This window comes from Aspergillus niger (assembly GCF_000002855.4).
Source record: "Aspergillus niger supercontig An04".
Taxonomy (NCBI): domain Eukaryota; kingdom Fungi; phylum Ascomycota; class Eurotiomycetes; order Eurotiales; family Aspergillaceae; genus Aspergillus; species Aspergillus niger.
The window spans coordinates 1,974,978-2,000,372 of record NT_166539.1 but is presented as its reverse complement, the minus strand read 5'-3'; the positions used below and the strand labels follow the sequence as shown (position 1 = coordinate 2,000,372).

Below are 25,395 nucleotides of genomic sequence, written 5' to 3'. Positions count from 1 at the left end.
CCTCTTTATACCTTTTCGTGAGACCCTTCGAGTCACTAGATGTGTCCTTAGTGAGAGCGACAAGGCATACTCAACCTGTCACCGAATATCACAAACACTGACACATCCATGACTCCGAACAATAGTTGTCGCCATATATGCGTATTAGTGTCAATTATTGGATTGCATGCGCCACGGCTGCAGGGTCCCGAACGCTTACCCCCGGATTCTGTCCGTTGGATCGGATATGTAATTTGTGGCGTTGATATGTCATCTCGGCCCGGAGTTTGGCTGCCTTTATTGGCAGAAGTGTTACTATTGCTGGTTGGGATTCCTTATTTAGGTTTACCGATCGAGATGGGAATGCAAGGGATGAAACCGGCTTTCGCCGCCTTCAAGACACCACCAGTTCGCGCAATGTGAAGGGTATAGATTTTGTGGCTGAAACTGTGTTGTTTCTCCTGACGATCAGGGCTGTCTGCTTCGAGAATAATAACTATACGGGATTTGTCACGTCGAGTTTACCACTATGACATGCCTGTAAAGGCAGAAGAGCTTTCGCTGAACTGGACGCGCATAGTAGGCGTATCTCATATTTAAAGTAGAGGCAGCAACTAGTTCCGCAATATGTGCAAATTGGATCAGGCAAAATACATTCTCGTTAGCCAAGTCTGGCTAAACAGAGATGGCCGACCTGATCCCTCAGTTTTCACTTAGCCAAGTAGGAATATAGAAGAATCGTTCTGCATGAGGCAAGTTCTATTAGTGATTGCGTGAGAGCCCAGAGCAGCTTATGCAAATGATTTTCAATAGTTTACATTGGAAATAGTTGCCTGCACATAGTGACCCGTAGTATTCTGTGCTGAATGTGCTTGGCATTGTGTCACATACCGAAGTAGTCTCGTAGAATGAATTCAAAGTACGTATTGCTTTTTATTGGAATAATTAGATGTCGAAGACAGCAATAATCAGTATATTGTTTGAATCCTGTGATTGGTCGGGAATACCTAGTCAATTTATCCAATAAATATGTTCCCGATATAGGTATTAACAACAAATCAAGATAGCCCGGAAATTAATGCAGAAGACGTGCAGAAGAACATTTGTTGGAAATGGAGTCAGAAACGTTCAAGATACTATTGATTCCAATACAACATACCAGTGGCAAGGGCGCAGCACGAGAGACATACAATTGCTGGATGAAATGCAAAATAGATGAAAGATGAACACATTAAAAATTACTTCCTATTATAAATAATTCAACCGACCGAGAGTAAGCCCACAATCTATATGCTCCGAAAAATTATCCGTATCTCCAGTATCCTAATTTCCAATTCCCCTTCGATAGGCGATTCCGCAAAGTTTTGCTCGTAAAGACCGTCAGAGTAAATTCGAACTTTTGCTTCTGTTACCAAGATATTAGTATAATTTACTATAGCGAGGGAAATGAAACAAGCATGCGTGTACATACCAAGAAAGACCGTGAAGGCTTACTGCTGCTCCGTAGTCTGACTTTCGTAGGACTCATGAGTATCGTAAGAAAAGGATTCATGTTGCTTAGTCGGGACGTGATTCACAGGGTGTGCAGGTGGCTTGGGAGCCTCGGGCTTAGGGACTTCAGGCTTGAAGTCAACAGACTGGTGGACCTCAGGCTTCGAGCTCACAGACTGGTAGCCCTTAGACTTGATGTCATCAGTCTTGTACTCCTCAGACTGATAGGCCTCAGACTTGTAGTCCTCCTTGGGAGCCTTTGGCGCATGGAGATTGTTCTCAGGGACGTAAACCTTCGGAGACCCTAACTCAGAATACCCAGGCGCGACGGGCTCCGAGGAAGGAGAGCCAAATTCCCGCGGGTAAAGGATCTCGGAACGTCCAATTTTGTGGTTATTGTCGCTGACTTGGTACTTCTGCTCCTCAGCGGTAAGGCGATTGTTTTGGTTTTGATTTTGGTTTCGGTTGTTCTGGTTGTTGTTGTTGTTGTTATTGTTATTGTTCTGGGGCTGGTTCTGGTACTGGGCGTCGGCGTCTTGCAAATGTCAGTTATCTGTACAACACGATTGAGCTTGACAAGACGTACTGTTCAAGGGTGCCGCGGCGGCCATACTGGCGGCGAGGATGCAGAGAACGGCGGAAAGCTTCATGATGGCGGCGAGTGAGAGAATTGCCTGCGCTGCTTGGTTTTGAACTGTTCTTGAGCTCTTTGATGATGGTTTCTGCAGGAGTGGTAGCAAAAAGGCTGGGAACTCTGGCCCTTTTATTGCGCGCCGAGTCACTGCTGGCGAGGATGAATGGTGATGGTCAGTCTGCCTGAGAAAGTGACACCTGAGATATGAGGTCTAAATCAACAAAGACAGTGTTCAATGTGTACTCAATTATTCACATCCTGTACTACTTTTGCCCGCGATTTGTGAAACCTCAGTGTGAGATCGATCCTAAGATGGGGTAACGGCAGCTGTCAATTGACAGCTCGTTCAAATGATCAACCACTATTGGGCGTTATGATATCATTTGGGACAGCTAATGCCTATTCTGTCTCTGATCATCAATAGTGTTCCTTCCAGAACGATAATGTATATAGACCGCCTCTCAACGTCTCCCTTCCTCGTCCATCACTACTTTGAATCATCGATCCCGTTCCCCTGTCACACTGATAAGTCTATCCCTATTTATTTCACCACAAACCAACCACCAAAATAGTATACCGGCGACCAAGAGAACACCACACAATCATTTCATCAGCAACTCCTACCGCAACCTCTTCCTCAAAAAGTCTGCCTCGTACATACCATCTCCTCCCTGAGGCAACTGATACGGATATCTTGGCTCCGTCTTCCACCTCACATATCCGAGTCTCTCATACCACAACACCGCCGCAAACTCCGGTACTGCGTTCATCGATTTAAGGAATGCGCGCTTCTCCTCATTTTCAAGGTACTCTTTGCTCAATGCATTGACAGTAACAGTAGAACACCGGGGGTCGTTCACCGCCATTTCCTCCACCAACTGCATAGCTCGACGACCGACACCTCCAGCCCGATATTCTGGCAGAATGAAGAAAGATTGAATGGTCAAGACTGAGTGATCAGCTTGCGCAAGTCCTGGGTCGGGAGGAGATGTGTATGCGTCGAGCGAGATGTGGCCGGCGCGGATGGGTTCGTCACCACTCTTGCTCGGGAGGATAATCCAGAAGAATGTTTTCAAGTCAGCGTCTTGTTTCTCACGCCAAGCCAGTATGCTCTCGTCGCTGTAGTCCCAGCCGCAGATGCGGCGTTGGTGTTGGAGGGTGGCATATTCCGAAGGGTTGTAGAGGTTGATTGGGGTTAATGTACAGATCATTATGTATACTTTAGTAGGAAAATTAGGTATGTATAAGGTGAGATGATGGTTGTGCAACGGCCATGTAGCGGCTTTTGCATTGAAGGGTCTTTTATAGGGTGTTGTACTAGTGAGTCACGCTAGTCTACCCGATAGTTCCAGTGCATCTGATTGGAAGATGAGGTGATATTCGGCCGGTTATGTGGGGTAACAGAGACCATGATGTTCTATCGTTCAAGGGTGTCAGATTAAGCTGATGGGCATCACATGTTCGTATAATGGAGACTGACGCAGTAGTTCCATCTCCCTGGGGATGCAATGCTGGGGCTCGGTGGCCGACTTGGGGGCGGAAAATTGGGCAACCCGTTTAACTGGATCTCCTGAATACCATTCTTTCGAGAAAGACTGTGGTTATAGAGAATTTAAGCCGGAGAGCATCTACTGTATGAAAAGCAGGATCACGATGGGCCTCGTGGATGCGCAGAAACCGACATGGTTGGGTGCCACGGGCACTGGCGACCGTCTGGAGAACCAGCATGCGCCAGCAGTTCCGCTCAAGCTGTCAAATGGCTCTTATGAAAGCTGTGGGGAACTGTCACTAGTAGGGCGTCCAGTTAGCGTTGTGCCCTCCTGTAAGTAATCTTTGCCCTCACAGATTGCCCCGCAGCTATGAACACTGGCGGAAAAGCAAAGAGCATGGAAAAAAAAAAAAAAAAAAAGCACCAAAGTACAGGGATTCTTCAATGAAAGAAACATTATTATACGGTAGACTAGAAATAAAGATCTTCTATAGCATAATGAACCCCATCACATCTCAACACCAACAAAAAATCTCATGAGTTCCAATCAAACCTTAGACCTCACCCCATCCCTCTCCTCAATCGCCTCCCTCATCACCAGCTCCGGAGCCTCCAACCCCGTCCACAAGCGATACTGCTCAAATCCCTGCCTCAACAACACTTCCAACCCATCCTTTACCACCCAACCCCGCCTCTCCGCAACCCTCATCAGGGGTGTAACCTTCGGCTTATACGCCATCTCCACACACAACCCCATCTTCGATCCCTGAAACAGCCCTTCAAAGTCCTCCTCCGCCTTAACATCCCCAGGAATAGTCCCAATAACCACATCCACAGGTCCAATCCCCGTAACATCCCCCACAGCCCTCATCTCGATTCCCTCACTCTTGAGGGTATCAAAATCCTGAATAATCTTCTCCGCCTTCTCGACAGTCCGATTCCAAATAATAATCGTCGAGAACTGAGCCTGTAAGAGCGCATACACTCCGGCTCTCGCGGCACCGCCTGCCCCGATGACGAGGCCTACTTTGCCGGTTGGTTTTGCGGCATGTACACCTTCTTTAGATAAATGGTCGATGATGAGTGTGTAGAGGCCGGACCAGTCTGTATTGTCGCCTTTTACTACTACCTTGCTGTTTGCTTGTGGGGATCGAGTAGTAACGAGGGTATTGATGGCCCCAATGGCGCGCGCTGAATCGCTCACTTCAGTGCAGTGGTCGAAAGCGGCGATTTTATGGGGCATTGTGATGCTGGCACCCCCGAAGGAGGGAGAGGTGATGAGATGGGACATTTCTGATAAGGAGGTGCATTCTGCGGTGGTGTAGGTGTGCGAGAGATGGTGGTGGGTGAAGGCGGCGTTGTGGATGGTGGGGGATAAGGAGGCGCGGATGTTGGAGCCGCCGAAGATGTGGAAGTTGAGGGGTTGAGTCATTTTCGGTGTTTTAACGAGTAATTCAAAGGCGGATGAATGGTGGGATAGTGCTTGGCTATGGTACTGTATGTGGTTGTGATGGTTGATATAGGGCTTGGTCGTGGTGGAGTGGTGGTGGAGTGTCGGGTATGTTCATAGCCTAGGGTATGAGTTTATCATCGGGAGGGAGCCGAAGGATGGGGTCGTTGGATGGATGTATACTTATCCTGGGGCAGAAGGTAGGTTTAGTGGGGGTGATGGTACGGATATGAATTTAGACCTCGCTACGTGCATGATTTTGCACTGTATTCTTATGGCAATACTTCGGTGGGAGATGTTGGCTATCCTGCTTTCCTATACCAGTACAATGGAATGCAGTACCCTCTTGACCTACTCAATAAACAGGACACTTTATAAGCAAGTAAAGTCTATTCAACACATACACCAACGTACAAACATACTACTAGTAAACCTCCATCAAGCCCACTTCACATCCCCTCCCTCCACCCACTCCTTCGCCTGCCAATACAACAAATCATGCTTCTCACCATTAACACTCCCCGTGGCCTTCTCCCTCCTATGCCCCGGCAAATCCCTCAACACCTTGACCCCCATCGTCTCCTCCTGCAAATACGCCAAATGCCGATACCCCACGGGATACTCCTTCAATCTCTCATGATCAATCACCGGCACGCGATCCGGCGTCACAAGCAGCAACTTATCCTTCTCATACCAGTGTCTCACGAACCTGGCCCTCCACTGGCCCTTCAACTCCTCATACTCTGCACCAACCTTCTCCCAGAAGAAGATAAACCGACAATCACTCTCCGCGTCCACCTCACAGGTTCCCCCACCCACACACTCCACCCCACTGAATCTTTGCGTAATAGTAGCTTTCATCTTCGTGACGGCACGCGTTCCCTCGAGGTTAATGTCCGTGGTGCTGCCATGCACGCGATGCATGATGAACGCGCCCTTGTCCATTCCCGCCTGCGAGGCTGTGATGAATGCATCGTGGTGCGTGAGTCCCGTCCAGGTTGTGTAGACGTGCGCTTCCGGGTGGAAGATCGATCGGAAGTTCTCCCATTCGCAGGCGTCGCGGTAGCACGGCCAGCCTTCGGCAAGTTCGCGCAGGAGATAGCGCTCTATTGCGAGGTGATGGGGACCGTTGTTGCGGATGGCGTGGAGGGGGCGGGAGTTGGGAGGGAGGGAGTGGAGGTCGGGCATTTTGATTTTACTTTAGATTCGGATTTGGATATAGGTGATTCTTTGGCTGGAATTGGGAAAAGTGGTGAGTGAATAATTGTTTGAGTGAGGGTAAAGGGGGTTAGTTTACTTTATAGTATACTGCGGATGGTAAGTAGGGCATGCATACCCCGCGGGGAAGAGCCGGGGGAGAACATGGGCTCGGCAAAAAGATATCCGTGGCGGGTAGGATCATTGCCGATGGACATTCTAGGTATTATATTATGTGCAAGCAATCATCATATTCTATCTCAGCTTCTATATTATCCAAACAAACCAGACACAATCACGCCAACCACGGCAACACAATGTCCTCTACTACCGACGACCCCCGCCGCTTCGCCTACCTTGTTGGCATTGGCGTAACCCACTCCATCGCTCCCCCAATGCATAACTACGCCTTCCAAAGCATGGGCTACCCGTGGACCTTCATCGCACAAGAATGCCCGACCGTCGAAGACGCCGTGGCTCTCTTCCGCCAGCCTACCTTCGCCGGCGGGGTGGTAACCATGCCCTACAAACGCACCATCATGGAACATCTCGACGGGCTAGACGAGTACGCTGTGCGCCTCCAAGCGTGCAATAACGTCTATCGCGCAGAAGATGGCTCGCTGCGCGGAACGAACACCGACTGGCGCGGTATCAAAGGGTGTTTGCTTTCTGCTGACCCGGAGGAGAAAGGGAGGGGTAAGGCCGCGGTGATTGTGGGCGCGGGGGGAGCATGTCGTGCGGCGGTGTATGCGCTGTATGAGGAGCTGGGATGTACGCCTATCTACGTGGTGAATCGGGATGAGGAGGAAGTGAGGGTTTTGAGGCAGGAAACGGAGAAGGAGTATGGGGAGGGGTTGAAGATGGTTCATGTTGAGAGGGTGGAGCAGGTTGCGGGTTTGTTGGAGAAGGCGGCGCCGGGGTATATGGTTGGGACAGTTCCTGATGCGGAGCCGGTGACGGCGGAGGAGAAGGAGGTGCATCGCATCGTGGAGGCGTTTTTGGATGCCCCTGTTAAGGGGGTGTTGCTTGATATGTGCTTCAAGCCGAGACAGACAAGGTTTCTGAAGATGGCGCGACCACGGGGGTGGGCTACGGTGGAGGGGACGGAGGTTATTGGACATCAGATGCCGGAGCAGTATCGGCTCTGGTGCGGGGAAGAGGAGAGACAGAAGTTGTCGCTGGATGGAGCGTGGTCTGTGCTGCGGAAAGCTGCAGAGGAGAGTCCGGGTATCAACTTCTAGAATAGAAGACTAGTATAGTTAATGGATGGATTGCAGGGAAGGACTGGAATCGGATGAGGACATTGCCGATGACCTCAGTGTGGGCCGGGCCTGACGTATGACAGAGAGCATATAAATGCACATCCAAGGTTCCACTACACTTTCAGATATCAATTTAGTGTACTATCATTTTCTATATCTATCATGCCTTGCAAACCTGCTATCGCGTCCATGTCCGTGGGCCGTGCCTGGGTCCATTCTCTCCCCGAGAAGCTCTCCCAGATCGCCCAGGCCGGCTTCAAAGGGGTGGAAATCTTCTACGAAGACCTAGAATACCTCGCCAAAGAAAAGGGAGAACCGACAGAAGAGAATCTCCTAATTGCCGCCCGAGAAACCAAGGATATTTGTGACCGACACGGCCTCGAAGTGATTGGATTGCAGCCGTTCCTGTTCTACGAAGGCCTGCTAGATCGAGACGTCCACCAACAAAAGATCGCCAAACTTCATACCTGGTTCAAGATCATCAAGATTCTCGGTACCGACATCATCCAGATCCCGTCGAACTTTCAGCCCGATGGCATCTCAGGAGATCTTGATCTCATTGTCTCCGACATGATCGAGGTGGCCGATCTGGGCCTGCAGCAAGAGCCCCCAGTTCGCTTCGCATACGAGAGTCTCGCCTGGGGAACATATGTCTCAACCTGGGACACCATGTGGGAAATCATCCAACGGGTCGATCGCCCGAATTTTGGATGCTGTCTGGATACCTTCAACATCGCCGGTCGGGTGTGGGCCGATCCCGCCAGTCCCTCGGGGACGGTCCCTGATGCTGATGCATTGCTAGCCCAGTCGTTGGATCGCCTTGTGAAGACAATCGACGTGAATAAGGTCTTTTATGTTCAGGTTGTTGATGCAGAAAAGATGGAGCAGCCATTGGTCCCCGGCCATCCGTTCCACGTCGACGGCCAGCCGGCACGCATGAACTGGAGCCGCAACGCGAGATTGTTCCTGTATGAACAGGAAAAGGGCGGGTATCTCCCGGTATTCGAGGTAGCTCGGGTAATCCTGAAGGAGCTTGGATTCGAAGGATGGGTGTCGATGGAACTGTTCTCCAGAACCATGGCGGATCCGGATCCGACCGTGCCGCAGAGCCATTCCCAGCGAGGCATCCGGGCCTGGCAACAGTTGGCCAAGGAGTTAGATCTATGATTACGCTCATAGATAGCTATGTTGGCAATCAACTATTGTCTGGGACATGTTGAAGCTGAGCCAGAAAGTCTGTATCTAAATTTCCTGCATAGAAACCCAAATTCTCGGCAAATGTGGGCTCGTTTCTGTTATTGTTAGTAAGAAAACATGATGTCCGGGATATCGAACATACCTAGTTTGCGGAATAGATGCTACCATCTCCTCAAAGAGAGCATCGAAGTCTTCAGTCTCCTGCGCCTGTCTTTCATTTCCAACATCCATAACACCACCAGAAGTAGAGGACAAGCCGGGCATGGCCATTACTTGGTCTGATATTGGCATATTCCCCATGTTCAAGTCAGGTCCACCGTAGACAGTGCCTTCAGGCACCAAAGGCCGCTGAGTAGTGAGTCGTGGCACTGGTAAGTAAGACCAGTCAAGGTGATTCCCTAGGGGCAACCAGGTAAAACGTAGCGCCTCATAAGAAGTACCGCCCTCGCCGCTTCGCTTCAGCTGCTGCATATGATGGATCAGTCGACTGCTCAGCTGCTCCATTCCCGGCCCTGACATGCTCGGAGCACTCTGTAGACACCGGTAGGCCTGGAAGGAAAAGCAGCGAAGCAGCGGGGACGAGCCCGCCATCCCAGTGATTTCTGTATATGCATCCAATATCTCAAGAGTAAGACGCAAGCTGGTCATGGCCAGCGGCTTGATGGCCGGATCGAACGTCTTGTGCTTCAGAGCGAGAGAAAATACCACGAAGGCCGTGGTTAGATGTAACGTAAGGAGAGGAGGGCTCGCAAATTCAAGACCGCGATAAGGCCGCCTGGCCGTCACAAGGGCTTGCAAGTTCCGTAGCTCCACTACAAGCTCCTGGATGGGGAGCGTCCCAGAAGGATAATATAGTATCCGACTAAGGAATCGCATCACTTCGTGGATAAGGTTGAGGGTGCTTAGAGCTCGCAAGGGGCCTTTGGCGACTACACTGCCTCCTGAAGCCTGGTCAGGTCGCAGCATAGACCACAGCTCCCATTCGTCCACATCGTCCTCGCTCACTAAGGCACACTGTCGCAGGTCATCAAGCGAGGCACAGGGAGCTTTTTCCAGAATTGCCGAGGTAAGATTGTCGATCAAGATGCATCCATGCCGGATGTGTAGGTAGCGAGCGCACCTGGCAGATTCCGGAAGCATCTCGAGCATCCTGGTGGCTTCGCCAACCAGTACCCATGGCAGACGCAGATGGCCCACCCCCAAGTACAGAAGCGTGATGATCAACAGAGATTGAAGATGGCCAAGCTGCAGCCGGTCAATGTCCCTCAGGACTTGCGATCTGATAGATTGAGCAACTTGTGTTGGATCGACCTGACTGCCGCGGCCTAGTGTGTCGTCCGTTGCCAATGAATAGGCGACGATTGCCCACAACACGAGACGACAGGCAGCGTCTCGAGCCGACCATGACGCATCGGGAGGGGTGTGCATGACGCGGAGGACGTCCCGGCGCTCGATGATAGGAAACCAGCTGTGGATATGGGTAAAATAGAACTGCAGAAGCTGATTGGTATTATCTGGGATGGGCTGATTGAGATATTCCACCGAGACAACCTGAGATATCCGCTCGCCAGGGGCACTTCTTGCCTGGGCAGTGCGCTCTCCTTCCTCTTCCCCATGGTTACCAACGTCGCAGCCCCGTGGTGCAAGACCAGTATCGTCTTCAAGCTCGCTACTCGACTCGTCCTGTGAGTCTCTATTCAGCACTCGATACACGTATTTGGCTAGCCTGGATTGTCGCCCACGCTCCGCCAAGTCACTTGCCGGTAGCTGCTTCTTGCACTGAGGGTCGCGCAGGAAGCGTCGCAAGGCATCCTCATCGCGAGGGAACCGCTCGAGGAAAAGCCCCAAAGCCACCTCTAAACTGCGAACATATCCTGATTGCAATCCCCGATGTCGACTGATGTTTTCATACGTGCAGGTCCTGCCCGCCGAGCGGCAAATAGCGCAGACTGGCTGGTCACCGTCGCATTTGGACTTTCGACGCCGACACTGATCACAGGCGCGACCGATGCGCTGACGCTTGGATGACCTAGACTCAGGCATGTCATATGCCGATATTCGCGGCTACTGGATTTATCCGACGTTTTCTCCTTTTTCTAAGCGCATACTCTGGTGGTGCAGTTGAGTTTCAGTCTGGGTCATGTGATCGGCAAGGAATTTAGGCGGTCTCACATTGACTTGTCTGGTTCGTCCACTTGCTTTGCCACAACTGGAGCAGCCGACAATGACTTGATGCTGGAAGCTGAGCATTTCTGTCATGGCAGGCTCAATGTCTGGTCTCAGCTCTCCTTTGATGCCATGCGACCGCTCTGTCTCCATCCCTTGTCGGCGATACGATGCGGATGCCACCCTGTTGCTCGTGGGGTTCGTCGGTGCCGGAAAGAAGACCCTAGGTATTATAGCATCTGTCGCCCTGCGGCGCAGATTTATTGATTTCGATGCTGTATTTCGTCAGGAGGTGCACTTATCTCCCCAGGAGTACATTGCACAAAATGGTCCCGCGCGATACCGGGAGCTGGAGCTGAAATTGACTCGCACTCTGCTAGATAAATGCTCCACAGGATGTGTAATTACCATCTCGGGCGTGGGATGGTCGGCAAATCGCCAGCAGCAGGTGCTTTTGAAGAAGTTTGCACAGAACCATCCCGTGGTGTATGTCAGACGCGACAGGGTGGATCTTCAACAGTTCATCATGACCACTAGCCCTGACAAGTTCAACCGGATCTTTGAAGCGGGCAATGAGTTCTTCCAGTCATGCTCCAGCTTTGACTTTTTCAATCACACACAGGAAGACAAGTTGACAGACTATGCTGGTCGCCCACTCCCGGCGTATATCAAACTCAAGGAAGCTGAACGAGTGTTCCTAAGGTTCTTGCATCAGGTCTTCGGTCGTGCTTATCATGTGCTCTATTCTTCGGACCCGTTTTCACCGTCTCATACATATGCGCTACAGGTGCCGCTAACCTGGCTGGACTGCAATCCGGACCTGGAACTATCGGAGAGTGGCGCTGACGCGGTTACTATTGTGATTGACGGGGGAGTCGGTGATAATTACAATGCCCGATTCCTGGAAAGAATTGCCAAGCACATGGCGACGATCCGGAAGCATACTCGGATTCCAATATTCATCGAGATTTCGCAGTCAGATGCTAGACGCGGTGAGCTCTTGGAGATGCTGCTTCGACTCGCACCCGATGCTGTGGCATGTCCTGTTGACGGCTGCGAATTTAGCAGATTAAAGTTGGCTAAAGGCCACACTAAGATCATTGCCACCTATCAGTCAACCTCCTTGGCTAGGGACCAGAGTATCCTTCCTGAAATACGTTCTCTTCTGGAGAATTCAGAAGAGCAAGGGTTCGATGCCTTTCGCGTTACTATAGAGCCCAGCTTCCCAGGGGATCTCACGAATCTTACTTTACAGCAACGGCTGGGTGAGGTAACAGACATTCCCATAACCGTATACCATAGTGGGCCACTCGGACGAGCATCTATATGTCTAAATCCCATTCTCTCGCCAGTGGTCCTCCCATCTCTTCTGGACAGTCCCACAGGGGTCACACTCGCATCGGCCCAGCAAGCACTTACATCCTGCTACCTGCTTCCGAAACAAATCTTCACCGTCTTCGGCCAAAAAGTCCAAAACAGTCTCTCACCAGCAATGCACAATGCAGCCTACGCAGCCTGCGGTCTACCACACGCCTACAACATATTATGCAGCGATCACTTCTCTGACATCCACAAACTCCTAAACAGCGCCGAGCATGGAGGAATAGCTGTAACACTACCATACAAAACGGACGTCCTCCCATTACTAGACGAAGTCAGCCCAGATGCCCAGGACATCCACGCCGTAAACACGGTGGTCATCGAGCACCGAAATAGCAGTACCAACAGCCCCTCCAAGGTCCTTAAAGGCTACAACACAGATTATCTCGGGATCCGCGACTGCATCAACAAACACCTCTCTCCCGCCAATGCCATCCGACACGGCACCACAGCCTTGGTAATAGGCGCAGGCGGAATGGCCCGCGCAGCCATCTATGCATGCTACCAGCTCGGCGTCCGCCAGATCTGCATCTATAACCGGACTGTTTCGAATGCGCAGAAGCTAGCTGACTATTATACCCGGTGGGCTGAGAGGAATAATACCCATCTGAAGATCGAGATTCTGCGATCGAGTGACGACGCCTGGCCAGAGGGCTTTCGTCAACCGACTATTATTGTTGCGTGTTTGCCGGCGCCGGCTGGAGGGCAGTTGAAGTCCCCTATTACGATGGAGGTGCCGGAGCAGTGGTTGAGGAGTACGACTGGGGGTGTTTTCATTGATGTATGTGTTCTCAAATACCCTGATTTTTTAATGAGAGGTGCTAACTGGACAGGTGGCGTATGGAATGCCGCAGACCAAGCTGAGAATTGGTATGAATGAACGAGCGAGTATGGGCTGGGTCGTGGTTGATGGTCTGGTGGTGTTGTTGGAGCAGGGCATTGCGCAGTATGAGCTGTTTACAAGGAGGCCGGCGCCGGTGCATGTGATGAGGGGGGTATTGAGGGAGTATACTAATGCAACACTTAGCAGGTAGTATGTGTCTCGCATGTTGATACCATTTCTGTTTGACTTTGCGAGGTACTAGTTTACTTCAGTGCATTGAATGATCAGTACGGAGTACTCAAGGTAATCAATTCGGTCATCTGCGATAGCGAAGTAAACTACTACCACCAGCACCATTACCCTCATACTAAATGAGACAGCAACCCTCATGCGCACTACTACTACCTAGAATTCCCTCTCCACCACCTTACCCCTACAAATAAATCATACAGACAAACCCAATTCATATATCCATTTCATTCCATTCATCAATTCTTCATGCATGCCATCAAGTACCATACATACATCCCCACCCTCATACCAACATACACGTCAAAGTAATAAGGTTACAACAACCCAATAACGATATCACCATACAACTGCGCATCCAAATCCAACTTCACCTTGGCACGCAAGTTCAAATGGATGCTGATCTTGAGGTTGGATTTCTCATCCTGGTTGGCCGTCACGCCGGGGGCCTTCATGCCTTCGTTGGGGAGGACAGCAGCGGCAGCACTGGCGGCTTCTTCTTCGGCGCGGTTGTTGCGGCGGTTGCCGAGTGTGGGGTTGCTGGTGGGGAGGGGAGTGTTAGTGGGAGAGGGTGGTTTAGGAATTGAGGTAGGTGTAGCTGCTGCAGCGGCAGACGGAGTAGGGGATGGGGGTTTGGAGGGTGGTTTTGGGGTGGATGTAGATGTGGGAGTAGGGCTGGAGAATTGAGGGTGTTACTACGTAGATAGGTATGTTGTTGTGGTGGTGGTGGATGGGAATATGGGATGGGGGAAGGTAATGGGAGGGGAGACGTACCCTGGGGAGGAAGAGTCGGCCATTGTGTTTTCGGTGGTTGGAATTGAAGGAGGTTGGTATGTAGGTTTGACCTCTTGTGGTTTGTCTTGTCCCTTGGAGGTAGGAGAGGAGTGAGGAAGAGGATGAAGATGAGGATGAGAAAACGAATCGGCGAGGGAAAAGTGCGAGTAGAAGTATGTCGAGGACAGCGACTCGGAATCGGACGAAGAATACCTAGAAGACGACGAGGAATAGGAAGAAGAGTAGTAGGAAGAAGAAGAAGCAGAAGAATCCATGTACTTAGCAGACGCAACTAACACCTGATCCCGCCTAAACTACTTTATAAATCATCCTATGCGAAACTAAACTAACTTTCCCTCCATCTGCAGTCTAGCGATTAGTTCCGACCAAGTTGCATCGACTCCACCTCCATCACACCCACCCTACTTAATGCGCCGATCTGACTTTTTTCTCCTCCATCCCATCTATCTTTTCCGACCATATCCATCTCGCTTGCATTATCCCTTCCGATCCTTGTCCGTCTATCCCATCTAGGCATCACCCATTATCCACAAGGAAAAATAAGCAACATGGTCCTCGGCATCGCCATGATGGCCGCTATGGTCCCAACCATGATCGGGCTCAACCAAGCCAGTCAAAACATGCGCGACAGCGAAGATAGCCGGAAAGAATCCAGTCGGAAACAACGCTGCCATCTGTTAGTGAACTGCTCCGTGAGTCAGGGCACGACGGCACAGCGCGAACAAATTCATAATGCGATGGTGTATGTGGGTCCTGAGAACCGAGTAAGTCTCCTTCCTTCCTTTCTTTCTTCCATCCTTCCTTTCTCAGTCTCAATATTCCCTAGTATGTTTCCCCATCCTGCACCCATCATACCACATCTACATACATCCCATACCCTCATCCCTGTCACGCATTTTCTAGCTTCAAACCCACCCCTCCCCTGAAACTAATCTGTACCTGCATTGACACAATAATGAAATATTTCAATATAGCTCTACATAACCAAAAACCCCAACCCTGAAACAATGACCCCCTTCAACGGGGGTTTCTTCACACATCCGCAATTCCCACCGGATAACACAGCCGGCCTCGTCACCATCACAGGGGAAACGCCGCCCACGTTACGCTGGGTCTTCCTCGACGTCACCACGCACGAGGTGCGCTGGGGTGGGCGGGCCGAGAGCGAGGGCCAGGTGTGTGGGCCCTTTGACTGGACGAAGGACGAATCCCGGATTACGCTGGAGGGGTGGGAGGGGTGGTTGGCAGTAAGGTTTCCGGGAGTGGATGAGGAGGGGGTTTGGAGGTTGTGGTTTGATCGGGATGATGATGGGGCTGGATTGAAGGACTTGGGTGAGAAGGGAATGGAGGTGCAGGGGTTGGAGGTCGTATTGAAAAGGGTTTCGGCTGAATCTTGATTTTATTTACTTACTTACTTACTTCGTATAGATTCATTATAATTTTTGGGAGTGTTGTTTTGAGAGGGGGGGTTGTTAGAGGTGTAGGAGTAAACTTGGTTATGGGCTACGCAGTGGGAAATGAAATGAACGGTGGAGATGGATGGATTTGGTGGATGCGGATCGGGACGCGCGCGAACCAGAACCTTTGCTTGGGAGGATGCGAGATCCGCTGCGGCTGGAGAGGAGTCGGTGGTTTAAACCTATCAGAGTGGATTGATGGGGTCAGAGCTGAAGCTGAACCTGCAAGCTGAGATCCACTGGTTGCCTGCCTTGATTATGGGATCTTCCTTGCTGTCTAACTTTCCTGTCTACTTACTGTCTAGCTTTTTCGACGGAGACTGATAACCAAGAATGGTGGATATTCATGATGAAGATCATATTATGTATTCTTGACGTTTACTGCTCACGTTTCTGGTGTGAATAGCTAGCTATTCTGCTACTATTCATCTATCATCTGTCTCGGTAAGATCATCCCGCTCATTCCCGGCCTGGTGGATCCCGATCTCGATCATCCCAATTAATCCAATGATATCAATCAAGTCCCCAAAGCTCCTCCCGTCCGACCCGTGCCTGCATTGAGCTATGCTCTCTGCCTCTTGCCTCTGCTCATGCCACATTCGTGGAAATCTCTCATCTCATTTCACGACCGACTCGAGGGAATACTCCCGATGCTCCCTCTCTCCCTCTCACTCCGCAGGTCCAGGTCCATCCCCCCATCCATATCCACATCCACATCCTCGTCTTCGTCCCCCCAAAATTCCTTCAAATCCTCCACTCGCCAGGCTGTTGCCCAGCCCGTCTCGCGCTCAATTCGCGTCAATGTCTCGATTATGGCGGTATGTTCCGAATAATGCGACATAACTTTGCCAGCCAGCCACAGCGGCTGCAGGGCATTAGTCCAGCAGCCACTATTTCTCATCCATTAACTTTATTCTTAAACTTTTCACAGTAGCTGTAAGGGGTCTTACTGGTGAGTATTCGATGCGGAAATAGCGCAGATTTGCCGCGCGTGCCATAATACCGATTTCTACACCTCGTTAGTATTACTAAGTATAAGGGTTGAGGGACCGGAGTAAGTGTCCGATCCGTCGGATGTAATCATCCTCGTGGTGATAAATGAAGAAAAATGACTCACCGGTCGCCGTGGCAGGGATATTGTCTTTGGTTTTCGCTGCAGCAGAAGCAACGCGCAGGCATGATAGAGCTGATTTCCTGAAACTAGATCCATCAGTTAGTACACACATCCATGTTGTCTGCCTATGGATACATCCACAGTTTCCCGAATAGGAAATTGGATAAGCAACATACTAGCAGCCCCATTCCCATACAGCACCGTCGGAAACGGTCTCTCCCCATTTCCCCTCCCTCCCGCTGTCAGGACGAAAATCGGCTTCATCTGACTCGGCCGGTTCTCGTACCATTGCTCCACATCATCAAACAGGCGCTGCCACCGCTGCACATACGACTCGCCCTCCCCGGGACTAGAGAGATAGTGGCACGACATGCAGGACGCTGGTAACTGGCTACTACCGCCGAAGAGCACTCCTAATGTCTGGGCACACAGGAAGACCGTGTAATTGGCATACGTGTCAAAGGTGGTCATGTTCGAGGCGAGGAAGAGCTGGGATGCTTCCGTGGGGGTCATGTCGCGCGGGATCCAGTGGTGGATCGGGATAATGGTCTCTTCTTCGGAGATGAGGCCTCCGCAGACGTCTGTAACAGTTATGTCGTGCATTAGTCTATTAATCTAGGAGGGGATGTGTGGGGGGGAGACACTAGGAACAGGGATAAAGTAGGTAGACTAGATGCAACTAACCCATTCGCGCGAAGCACCAGAATAGCGCCTGCTCCTCTTTACCCGAGAAGCCGTTGATTTCCGCCGCTTGGATAAGGTAGGCGCATCCGTCGAGGTGACGGCGCCACTCTTTGGGGTTGCCTAGACCTGTCAGTGGGTGGGGAATGTCGGAGGGGAAGAGAGGGGTACATACAGCTGAGCATTTCGAGGACGCATAAAATGACGCATGACGCGATGACAGGGGTTGTCTTTTGTTCTAGCTCCGGGAGAAGTTGATGGATGGCCTCTTGGTATAAGAGAAGACTTTCTGATTGCGACTTTTTGTTTTGTTGCCGCTCCATCTGCCGTGCTGACAGGGCAAGGATGGAATATCGCAGATGTGGCGACGACTTAGCCATCTGAGGGAAGGTCGATGCGAAGTGTCGGTGGTTGTCGAACATGTCCAGCTGCACGATTAGTACTCGTCCGGCGGGGTGTCTGGATCACTTACCCATAAGCAGATCTCGTTGAGGTAGTTCTGCCAAAGAATGTTCTCGCGCTCGGCTGTCAGTTCAAATTCCCGCCCAGGTCTGGACTGGGCTCGTCTGCTTCTCTGTGTGCGTGGGTCGTACGGCGTGATTCCGTCGTATCCAAGCACTGATGCTGGGGTGCTTGCGCGACTGGGGATTTCTGTCCTGGCAGTCCAGAGCTGTCGGTTACGCAGCGTGGTGTGAAGCGCTTCGTAGGCTGAACCCGGAACGAAGACATCGTTTGTTAGATTTGCTGGATCCGAGAAAACGCTATGATCAAACAGCGGCGATGTTATAGACTGGTAGACTTCAGGTCCAGGAAAGGGCCCCGGGTTATTGGAGAGGTTACGCAGAGCAGTAAGCTCATCGACAACGAACTCGGGACTAGAATGGAGGTACGGCTGATGGGGAGCTTCATCAGGGTACGGATGAGGCAGTTCAGCCGGGTGAGGTGAATGACCATTTCCAATATTGACTTCTTCATCATGGAAGCTCTGATGCGAAATGGGCGAGACAGCCTGATTAGAACCAGGACTAAGCACAGCCGGAGGACGGTCCGGAGCGGCTCCGGACACATGTTCCAAAACCGTCGTCTGCGCCACTTCACCAACACCCTCACCGCTACCGGGAGGTGATCGCGCAGGTGATGACACTCTTTCACCATCAACTGGCGGAGTCGCTTGCCGTTCTTTTCCAGCAGGTCGAGAAGGAACAACATTCAGAATCTACCAACCCATCAGCCCATGCCAATGGACTCTCACCTTAAACCAAGCGGGCTAAACTAACCTTAAATTTACTTTGTTTCCTAGTTCCCCTCGCTGTCTGATTCATAGACGGATGCCCCGGTTCCAGAACCTTGATGTTGGCCTCACGGAACGACCCTAGCACGCGCCATTGGCACTTGTCACCGCGCCGCTTGCAGCCCGTGCACGTAGGCTTTGCTTCGTCGCCTGGACTAAGTCAGCTTGATGCAATGTTCACTAACTAGATAAGTCACTAGTTTATTGTTTGGATCAAGCTCCGTTGCTTGCTGCTTACATTTCCGCCTTCGTCGGCTGCAATTGACGCACCCCGTGCGGGTCCGTTTCCGCGGAAGATGACGAGAATCGGCGCAAGGCATGGTATGCAGTTCAATGGGTTGTGAAACCTCAGCCATAATTCCCCGTCATGTGTGATTGATTAATAGGGGACTGTTGAAGAGGGAAACTGGAATGACTGAGGATGATGATGATGATGAGGGATCGCGGGGAATGATGGGGGAGGAAGAGAGAAAAATTGCCTGATCGGGCAATGATACCCGCCGGGGAGAATGTGGGGAAGTCGGGGTTTTCCCCAGACATTTTCATTTATCCGTTGGGATTTATCCAGGGTCGCTCTTAAAGATAGTAATCATTTGCAATCATTCATGATATCTAAATCGAACATAAGATACGTCTACTCTACATGCTCTACACTTCCCTTGGTTGTCTTCTCGTCCACTCGCTCGCTCGCATCCCCAACGGCACCCATTGACGCGTGCCAGTGCAGCTGGACCTTTTCCCCGGTGAATAACCGGTCCACTTGTTCCAGGGTCAGGTTCCGTGTCTCCGGGTAAAAGAAGTAAATCAGTGGGAGGAAGAAGAAATTGAACACTGTGACGTTAGCTTTTATCGCTAATTGGGGCGAGAATTGAATTACCGGCAAAATAAATATACGTGCGATAGCCGATGCTCTTGATGCTGACCGGAGTGATTTCCACCACCAGGAAGGTAAAGATCCCTGCGACTGTTAGAGAGATTTTCACGCAGGATTTGGCATCACATACAGTTTGTAGCGGTTGCGAGAGCCGCAGCTTGAGATCGAATAGACAGCGGGGCATATTCGGCGGGCACTGTCATCATTAGCCAGATCCATGGTCACCCAAAGGGTAGTCAACGTACACAACCAGGGAATGGCCAGCAATCCCACTCCAAAGAAAAAGTTGAACAAAAACAGCATGACCGTGGCCACGATACCAGATGCGTGACTGCCGTCATATACTGTGCCCGCCAGTATCGCCATGCATGCGCATTGCCCAGCCGCCGCGAAGAGCATCAACTTCCGACGGCCCAGCCTAGCTTTGTCAACGACCGACCACACCATACCACGAAATATATACAACTTACCGATCAATAGCCCAGATAGGGACAAACGTCGAGGCAAAGTAGGCCACGCCGTTGAACCCAGCCATCAACAACGCCAGGTTATGGCTCATGCCAACCGAATCCTCGAAGATAACCGTATTGTACTGCTCAAGTCAGACACCGATACCAGAGCTGCCAGATACAAGTCACTCACATATGTAATCAGATTGACACCCGACAGCTGTTGCATCATCTGGCCACCCATTCCCAGCAGCGTCCGGTAGAAGAACTTCTGGTGGCCGTTCGTGAAGACCAGCTTGAAGGACCCTTCTTGCGTAGCCTCTCGCTCTTCAGCGATAGCGGTGGTTATTTCTGTAACGTCGGCGGTCACTGCAGCATCATCTTCGTCGATCAGTCGGGCGTTGGGTTGGACAGCCCAGATGACATGTCGCGCTTCCTCGTGTCGGCCGTGGGCAATAAGCTGTCATCGTTATCATCAGTCATACTTTTCATACGGAACAAGGGAGGTGGCATACCCAGCGAGGAGACTCGGGAAGCACGATAATGCCTGCTAATGTGATAACGGCAAAGAGAATCTGCAAGGCAATGGGGAAGCGAAACTGCGCGTCGTTGACCACGTAGCTCATTCCGTAATCTACAGCCATCAGCCATGTCCCCACCACGTATATAGTAGATGATAGACTCACCAACCCAGTATGCTGTCATCACGCCAAAGATGTTGATGCAAAGCTCAATCGCAAGCTAAAGTTGTTAAGACGGTATCAGAGTCAAGTTATCGGCGCCACTCACCCCCTTTCCACGGCTTGCTGCCTTGCTCAGCTCCGAATGCCAAACCGCTGCCATCGTTAGCCTCGTCCGTTTACCACATCTCCAAGGAGCACGACGTACGAATTGTACTAGTATTGAGACCATTTCCAACACCGGCCACTATCCGTCCCACGATCAAGTGAGGGATACTATACGCACTGCATTGCAACGCAGCTCCGATCGAAAGAATGATACAGCCAGCGATGATGCACATGCGTCGTCCGATGCGTTCACCAATCAACAGGGCAATAATAGCCCCGAAGAAGCATCCGATCTCATAGATGGCAGTGCTATCCTCGTTAGCGATACTTCATCCAGCACAGTCCACTGTATGAATAACTTACACCGTCCCCTGCAGCGACGAACTACCGTGTCCGGTAGCAGTGGTGTCAATCTCCGGGAAGGTTCGAGTAAAAGCAGTCCATGTCAGGAGACCAGACATGACACCCTGATCATAGCCGAATCTAAGCAAGGGTCAACTCATGCAATGTGAAAAGAGGCGCAGGAGACGCACAGCAGGAACCCACTTCCTGCAGTGGTGGTGATAGCCCATGACAGGGCCTTTCCAACGAGAATAGTCATGTTTTCGTACTCTTCAAACAGGTATGAGGACAAGTCATATTCGATTAGGGCTGGCGCCATTCAGGGGCTACATCTACTTTTATAGGGCATGTAACCGCCGATGGACGGCCCGACGTCATGCTTTGCGGATTGCGGGGGTCGGAAGGGCAAAACCGGGGTTGGTGTGGAGGACCACGCAGACCGGGAAGTCTCTACGGTACCTTCTGGTTTAGAGTTCTGTCGGTTTCTTTGCGAGGTTAAACGGTTATATTCGCAATCAGATGGACATATCTTTATCTTTGATACGACGACACTATCTCAGGACCCATAATAACCCGACTCTAGCAACTTCAACCTGTTGAAGTCTGCCACAATCATGCAATTTAGAACCCTCCGCAGATGAGCAACTTGTATCCCCAAACTTGGCCTTTGCCGCTAAACGAGAACCGGGTGGGGACCGGGATAGGGCATCGTACGTTGGCCTATACAGTTGCCGCATGCGGTAATGTTACGCGCCTCTGCCGGGCCCACCTCGGCTGGACCCCGGCAACCCGCCGGCGCCATGGTTCCATGGCCGACAATCGCGAAATTCCCTCATGGGAAGTATTAAGCCCCGTTGTATCTACCTCATGCGTTTGAACTGTTGCAACAGTTCAGCAGTAGGCCTAAGGGGAGCTTTGATTCAAGCATGAGATGTCTGCACGGCAGGTCGGACAGGATATTCCTAGTTGGGTTGTTGTTAAGCGCTTCCATGAGCTATTCGTCCACGTTATTTGAACAGCCCGTAGTACCTCCCTGGTCATACATTCTACGTAGATTTTCGATCTCCTAATCTTCGATCAATTCACCATGTCTCCCTCCATTGCTATCGATAACACCACCCCCGAGGTCGCCGTCGACCACACCACTCCTGCGGTCTCAGAGTCCACCCAACCCTCCATCGTCGGCCGTACAAATGACCTCTTCTCCCTCGGTAACCGCACAATCGTGATCACTGGTGGAGGCCGCGGTCTCGGAATTGTCCTTGCTGGTGCCGTCGTCGAAGCTGGAGGTGACGTCGTCTGCCTTGACCTTCTTCCCGAACCTAGCGCGGACGAATGGGCATCCGTGCAGAAGCTGGCTGCCGCCCGCGGCCTGAAAGCCACATACATCAAGTGCGACATTACAGATGAGCAGTCGACCGAGCAGATCCTCAAGCAAGTTGCCGCTGAGAGCATGAGCCGGGGTATGCCCCTGCGCGGAGCGGTGACCTGTGCTGGTATCCAGCAGATGGTGCCTGCCTTAGACTACCCAGTTGATATGTGGAAGAAGATGTTGGATGTGAAGTGAGCGATCACCGCTGAGCTCCAGGACGTACGATAGAAACTGACTCTTCAGCGTGATCGGAACATTCATTCCCGCTAAACATTGCGCTCGCATCTTCAAGGAGCAAAACATCCCAGGAAGCATTGGGATGATTGCTTCCATGTCGGGTCAAATCGCCAATCGGGTACGTCTTCTCTTCAATTTTGTGTGGGATTAAACCTAATAATGGCCCATAGGGATTAACTTGCACCGCATACAACTCCTCCAAGGCCGCTGTGCACCAGATGTGCCGCTCGGTGGCGCAAGAATGGGGTCAGTACGGCATCCGTGTGAACACTTTATCAGCAGGAGTATGTACCATCCTCCTCACAGGAATAGTATACGCGATCCTAATTATACAACCAGTACATCCGCACTGCAATGACCGATGCCCTTCTTCAGGAGAAGCCCGAGGTCGAAGAGACCTGGATGCGTGGTGCGCTGCTAGGCCGCCTCGGTGTCCCAGAGGACTTCAAGGCACCAACAGTATATATGCTTGCTGATGGCAGCGGGTTCATGACAGGCACGGATTTGAGAGTGGATGGTGGACATTGTGCTTCTGCTTGAATGATTAATGATCTGGTGCTTTCAAAGGTCGGCGTTGGGATAGACACGGATATAGAATAAATGTGTTGTCTGTGACTGATTCTATGCATGAAATGATACATGCAGGCTGGAGCTGTAAGGTGTATTCCCCGATCGGGTAGGAGGAAGTGGGCTTCCTGATCAGGAAAAGATAGCCACATATCAGTCTGGAGATGGCTTGAGGCGTAACTCGCAGAAAATCCCACGTTGATGTGCTACGGTGGCAGCCAAAAAAGAGCTGTATAGTCATATAATGCAAATATGGTACAGGGACAGGAGCGCTGTAGCTGATTTAATGTTGAGGCAGTAACCCTGTAGGCTCAGTCATGTGGCTGCGCTCAGGCCGCCCACCAAGCGCCTCTTCGCGCTGGTTGCGCTGCGTGTTTCTAGATAGTAATATAATATACTTTTACTATATTCTTCACTTTCGTTTCTTCCGCCTGTAGTATTTGAATAGATTATAAGCCCGGCCTCTCTACCATGAAGTTATTTAGACTTATTAGAACACAGTTTTTGATTTTAAACAAAATAGAGAACTTACAGCCACCAAAGATAATAAATAAAAATATATTAATTTTAGTAGTTATAATATCTAATAAAAACACTTCTTTGCACTAAGGGATATACTATTTATCAGATCTATTTATATCAAATATATTAATTTAATATCATAGTATATGTGGTGGGATAAAATGTTGGAACGTAATCTCAGTAGATTACTAGTAGTCGAGGTCACGTGACCCGAACTCCGTAACTTCAACTGCTCCTCCGAGCGCGCCTAGATAGCGAAGAATCAAGCGTTTTCAACGACTTCAGTATTGACCTAAAACGTCGTTTCAACATAAAATATTATATTTAAAAAAATATCTCTGATTTAAATAATTTCTATAAAAATAATTATTTAAATAAATAGATTACTAATGATCTCTCTGAAAGATTTATCTAGATTATTAATTTTATTGAAGAAATGTTCTAATTATATTAATTAGAAGTTCTATTTAAAATATATATTTAGAAATATTAGTTTAAAAAATCTGATTAATCTGAAGTTATCTAGATTTGCTATCACACACGCAAAATATGCAGCGTGGTATAATTATTTAATAGTAGTAACTAATTATCTCATCGGACAGCTGGAAGAAGAAGTAGAAAAATAATTTAAAAAATTTAAAAAAAATAAAAAATATATTAATAATATATTTAAATTAATTTACTCTATCGTGCTGGGCCACGGTGTTATAAAATATTAATTAGTAATTATAAAATTAGTAAGAGACATACGTTCTGATTACTTTATTATATATTAATATATTAATAATTTTATAAAAATATATAATATAATTATAAAGCTTGACTATTTAATCTTTCTATTTATAATAAGTTTTCTAATAATATATAAGCTGTAGTCCGAATTTCTTATATAAATATTAATTATAGAATATTTAATGCCTAGAAACACAGGTTAAATTTATATAAAAGAATAATTTTATAAATTATATAAAAATATTCTAGAGAAGTATAAAAAATCTAAAATAAAAAAATTTAATACTACTATTATTAATAAAAATAAGAATTAGAATCTGTTTAATAAGCCTAATATTATTAAAAATTAATAGAAGATAATTATTTTTCTAAAAAAAATGTTTTAATTAAAGATTATACTGTAAAAATATGAAAGAGATTAATAAATACTAATAATAATTATAAATATTATAAATTAAAAAATTATAAAATATTAAAATATTAGTATATTAATTTTAAATTACGCCCAGTGAGTTGGATTCTGTATATATAAAATATCTGGTTCTATAAAAAAAGTAATAATAAATATAATAAAAAATCAGATTTAAAAGATAATTCTAAAGTAGTAGTATTTATAAAATAAATAGCAGAGATATCTGCTTAATATATTACTTTTTATAAAATAAAATCAGATAATGAAAATTTATATATTTTAAATTTTTCTAGTCTAGTAGTTGGAAATATTACTAATTATTTTTTATATTAGATTTATAATATAAAAAGCTTCTAATATCTGACTTCTAATTATATTTTATTTAATAAATATTATAAATTTAATATCTCCAACTTCTACAAATATAAAATATCTGACGGGGGTG

At 49.1% G+C, this 25,395-nt stretch overlaps 13 protein-coding genes across 13 annotated transcripts, besides 1 other annotated feature; 5 read left to right on the top strand and 8 right to left on the bottom strand.

Annotated features, from left to right (window-relative positions):
- Window positions 1-924: 924 nt before the first annotated feature.
- On the bottom strand, window positions 925-2,120 carry An04g08140 (uncharacterized protein; the record flags this gene model as incomplete). Its single annotated transcript, XM_059747692.1, has 4 exons — window positions 925-986; window positions 1,170-1,174; window positions 1,474-2,005; window positions 2,057-2,120. The coding sequence occupies 4 exons, from the start codon at window positions 2,118-2,120 to the stop codon at window positions 925-927; spliced, it is 663 nt and encodes a 220-aa protein (XP_059603679.1).
- Window positions 2,121-2,724: 604 nt separating this feature from the next.
- Window positions 2,725-3,315, bottom strand: An04g08130 (hypothetical protein; the record flags this gene model as incomplete). Its single annotated transcript, XM_001402134.3, has 1 exon — window positions 2,725-3,315. One exon carries the CDS (start codon window positions 3,313-3,315, stop codon window positions 2,725-2,727), a length of 591 nt encoding a protein of 196 aa, XP_001402171.1.
- Window positions 3,316-4,140: 825 nt separating this feature from the next.
- An04g08120 (uncharacterized protein) lies at window positions 4,141-5,025 on the bottom strand (the record flags this gene model as incomplete). The annotated part of the gene is made up of 1 exon (XM_001402133.1): window positions 4,141-5,025. The coding sequence occupies one exon, from the start codon at window positions 5,023-5,025 to the stop codon at window positions 4,141-4,143; it is 885 nt and encodes a 294-aa protein (XP_001402170.1).
- Window positions 5,026-5,278: 253 nt separating this feature from the next.
- On the bottom strand, window positions 5,279-6,231 carry An04g08110 (uncharacterized protein; the record flags this gene model as incomplete). The annotated part of the gene is made up of 2 exons (XM_001402132.3): window positions 5,279-5,394; window positions 5,553-6,231. 2 exons carry the CDS (start codon window positions 6,229-6,231, stop codon window positions 5,279-5,281), a joined length of 795 nt encoding a protein of 264 aa, XP_001402169.3.
- A 326-nt stretch (window positions 6,232-6,557) lies between these two features.
- An04g08100 (uncharacterized protein) lies at window positions 6,558-7,481 on the top strand (the record flags this gene model as incomplete). Its single annotated transcript, XM_001402131.1, has 1 exon — window positions 6,558-7,481. One exon carries the CDS (start codon window positions 6,558-6,560, stop codon window positions 7,479-7,481), a length of 924 nt encoding a protein of 307 aa, XP_001402168.1.
- A 183-nt stretch (window positions 7,482-7,664) lies between these two features.
- An04g08090 (uncharacterized protein) lies at window positions 7,665-8,669 on the top strand (the record flags this gene model as incomplete). The annotated part of the gene is made up of 1 exon (XM_001402130.1): window positions 7,665-8,669. One exon carries the CDS (start codon window positions 7,665-7,667, stop codon window positions 8,667-8,669), a length of 1,005 nt encoding a protein of 334 aa, XP_001402167.1.
- A 28-nt stretch (window positions 8,670-8,697) lies between these two features.
- Window positions 8,698-10,742, bottom strand: An04g08080 (uncharacterized protein; the record flags this gene model as incomplete). Its single annotated transcript, XM_001402129.1, has 2 exons — window positions 8,698-8,794; window positions 8,842-10,742. The coding sequence occupies 2 exons, from the start codon at window positions 10,740-10,742 to the stop codon at window positions 8,698-8,700; spliced, it is 1,998 nt and encodes a 665-aa protein (XP_001402166.1).
- Window positions 10,743-10,956: 214 nt separating this feature from the next.
- On the top strand, window positions 10,957-13,477 carry An04g08070 (uncharacterized protein; the record flags this gene model as incomplete). The annotated part of the gene is made up of 3 exons (XM_001402128.3): window positions 10,957-13,026; window positions 13,079-13,278; window positions 13,420-13,477. The coding sequence occupies 3 exons, from the start codon at window positions 10,957-10,959 to the stop codon at window positions 13,475-13,477; spliced, it is 2,328 nt and encodes a 775-aa protein (XP_001402165.3).
- Window positions 13,478-13,634: 157 nt separating this feature from the next.
- An04g08060 (hypothetical protein) lies at window positions 13,635-14,366 on the bottom strand (the record flags this gene model as incomplete). The annotated part of the gene is made up of 2 exons (XM_059747691.1): window positions 13,635-13,992; window positions 14,092-14,366. The coding sequence occupies 2 exons, from the start codon at window positions 14,364-14,366 to the stop codon at window positions 13,635-13,637; spliced, it is 633 nt and encodes a 210-aa protein (XP_059603678.1).
- Window positions 14,367-14,681: 315 nt separating this feature from the next.
- An04g08050 (uncharacterized protein) lies at window positions 14,682-15,551 on the top strand (the record flags this gene model as incomplete). The annotated part of the gene is made up of 3 exons (XM_001402126.3): window positions 14,682-14,876; window positions 15,087-15,444; window positions 15,541-15,551. The coding sequence occupies 3 exons, from the start codon at window positions 14,682-14,684 to the stop codon at window positions 15,549-15,551; spliced, it is 564 nt and encodes a 187-aa protein (XP_001402163.3).
- A 640-nt stretch (window positions 15,552-16,191) lies between these two features.
- Window positions 16,192-19,011, bottom strand: An04g08040 (uncharacterized protein; the record flags this gene model as incomplete). Its single annotated transcript, XM_059747690.1, has 10 exons — window positions 16,192-16,434; window positions 16,520-16,578; window positions 16,687-16,769; window positions 17,015-17,264; window positions 17,368-17,487; window positions 17,540-17,792; window positions 17,837-18,580; window positions 18,617-18,631; window positions 18,711-18,805; window positions 18,894-19,011. 10 exons carry the CDS (start codon window positions 19,009-19,011, stop codon window positions 16,192-16,194), a joined length of 1,980 nt encoding a protein of 659 aa, XP_059603677.1.
- A 278-nt stretch (window positions 19,012-19,289) lies between these two features.
- An04g08030 (uncharacterized protein) lies at window positions 19,290-21,427 on the bottom strand (the record flags this gene model as incomplete). The annotated part of the gene is made up of 12 exons (XM_001402124.3): window positions 19,290-19,486; window positions 19,533-19,613; window positions 19,660-19,725; window positions 19,775-19,947; window positions 20,000-20,121; window positions 20,172-20,438; window positions 20,494-20,612; window positions 20,665-20,719; window positions 20,768-20,814; window positions 20,867-21,075; window positions 21,130-21,249; window positions 21,300-21,427. The coding sequence occupies 12 exons, from the start codon at window positions 21,425-21,427 to the stop codon at window positions 19,290-19,292; spliced, it is 1,584 nt and encodes a 527-aa protein (XP_001402161.3).
- A 768-nt stretch (window positions 21,428-22,195) lies between these two features.
- Window positions 22,196-23,257, top strand: An04g08020 (uncharacterized protein; the record flags this gene model as incomplete). The annotated part of the gene is made up of 4 exons (XM_001402123.1): window positions 22,196-22,671; window positions 22,724-22,835; window positions 22,888-23,001; window positions 23,057-23,257. The coding sequence occupies 4 exons, from the start codon at window positions 22,196-22,198 to the stop codon at window positions 23,255-23,257; spliced, it is 903 nt and encodes a 300-aa protein (XP_001402160.1).
- Window positions 23,258-23,967: 710 nt separating this feature from the next.
- Window positions 23,968-24,130: a mobile genetic element (Title: probable transposon 160bp LTR (Tndm1-LTR) -Aspergillus niger).
- Window positions 24,131-25,395: the final 1,265 nt, after the last annotated feature.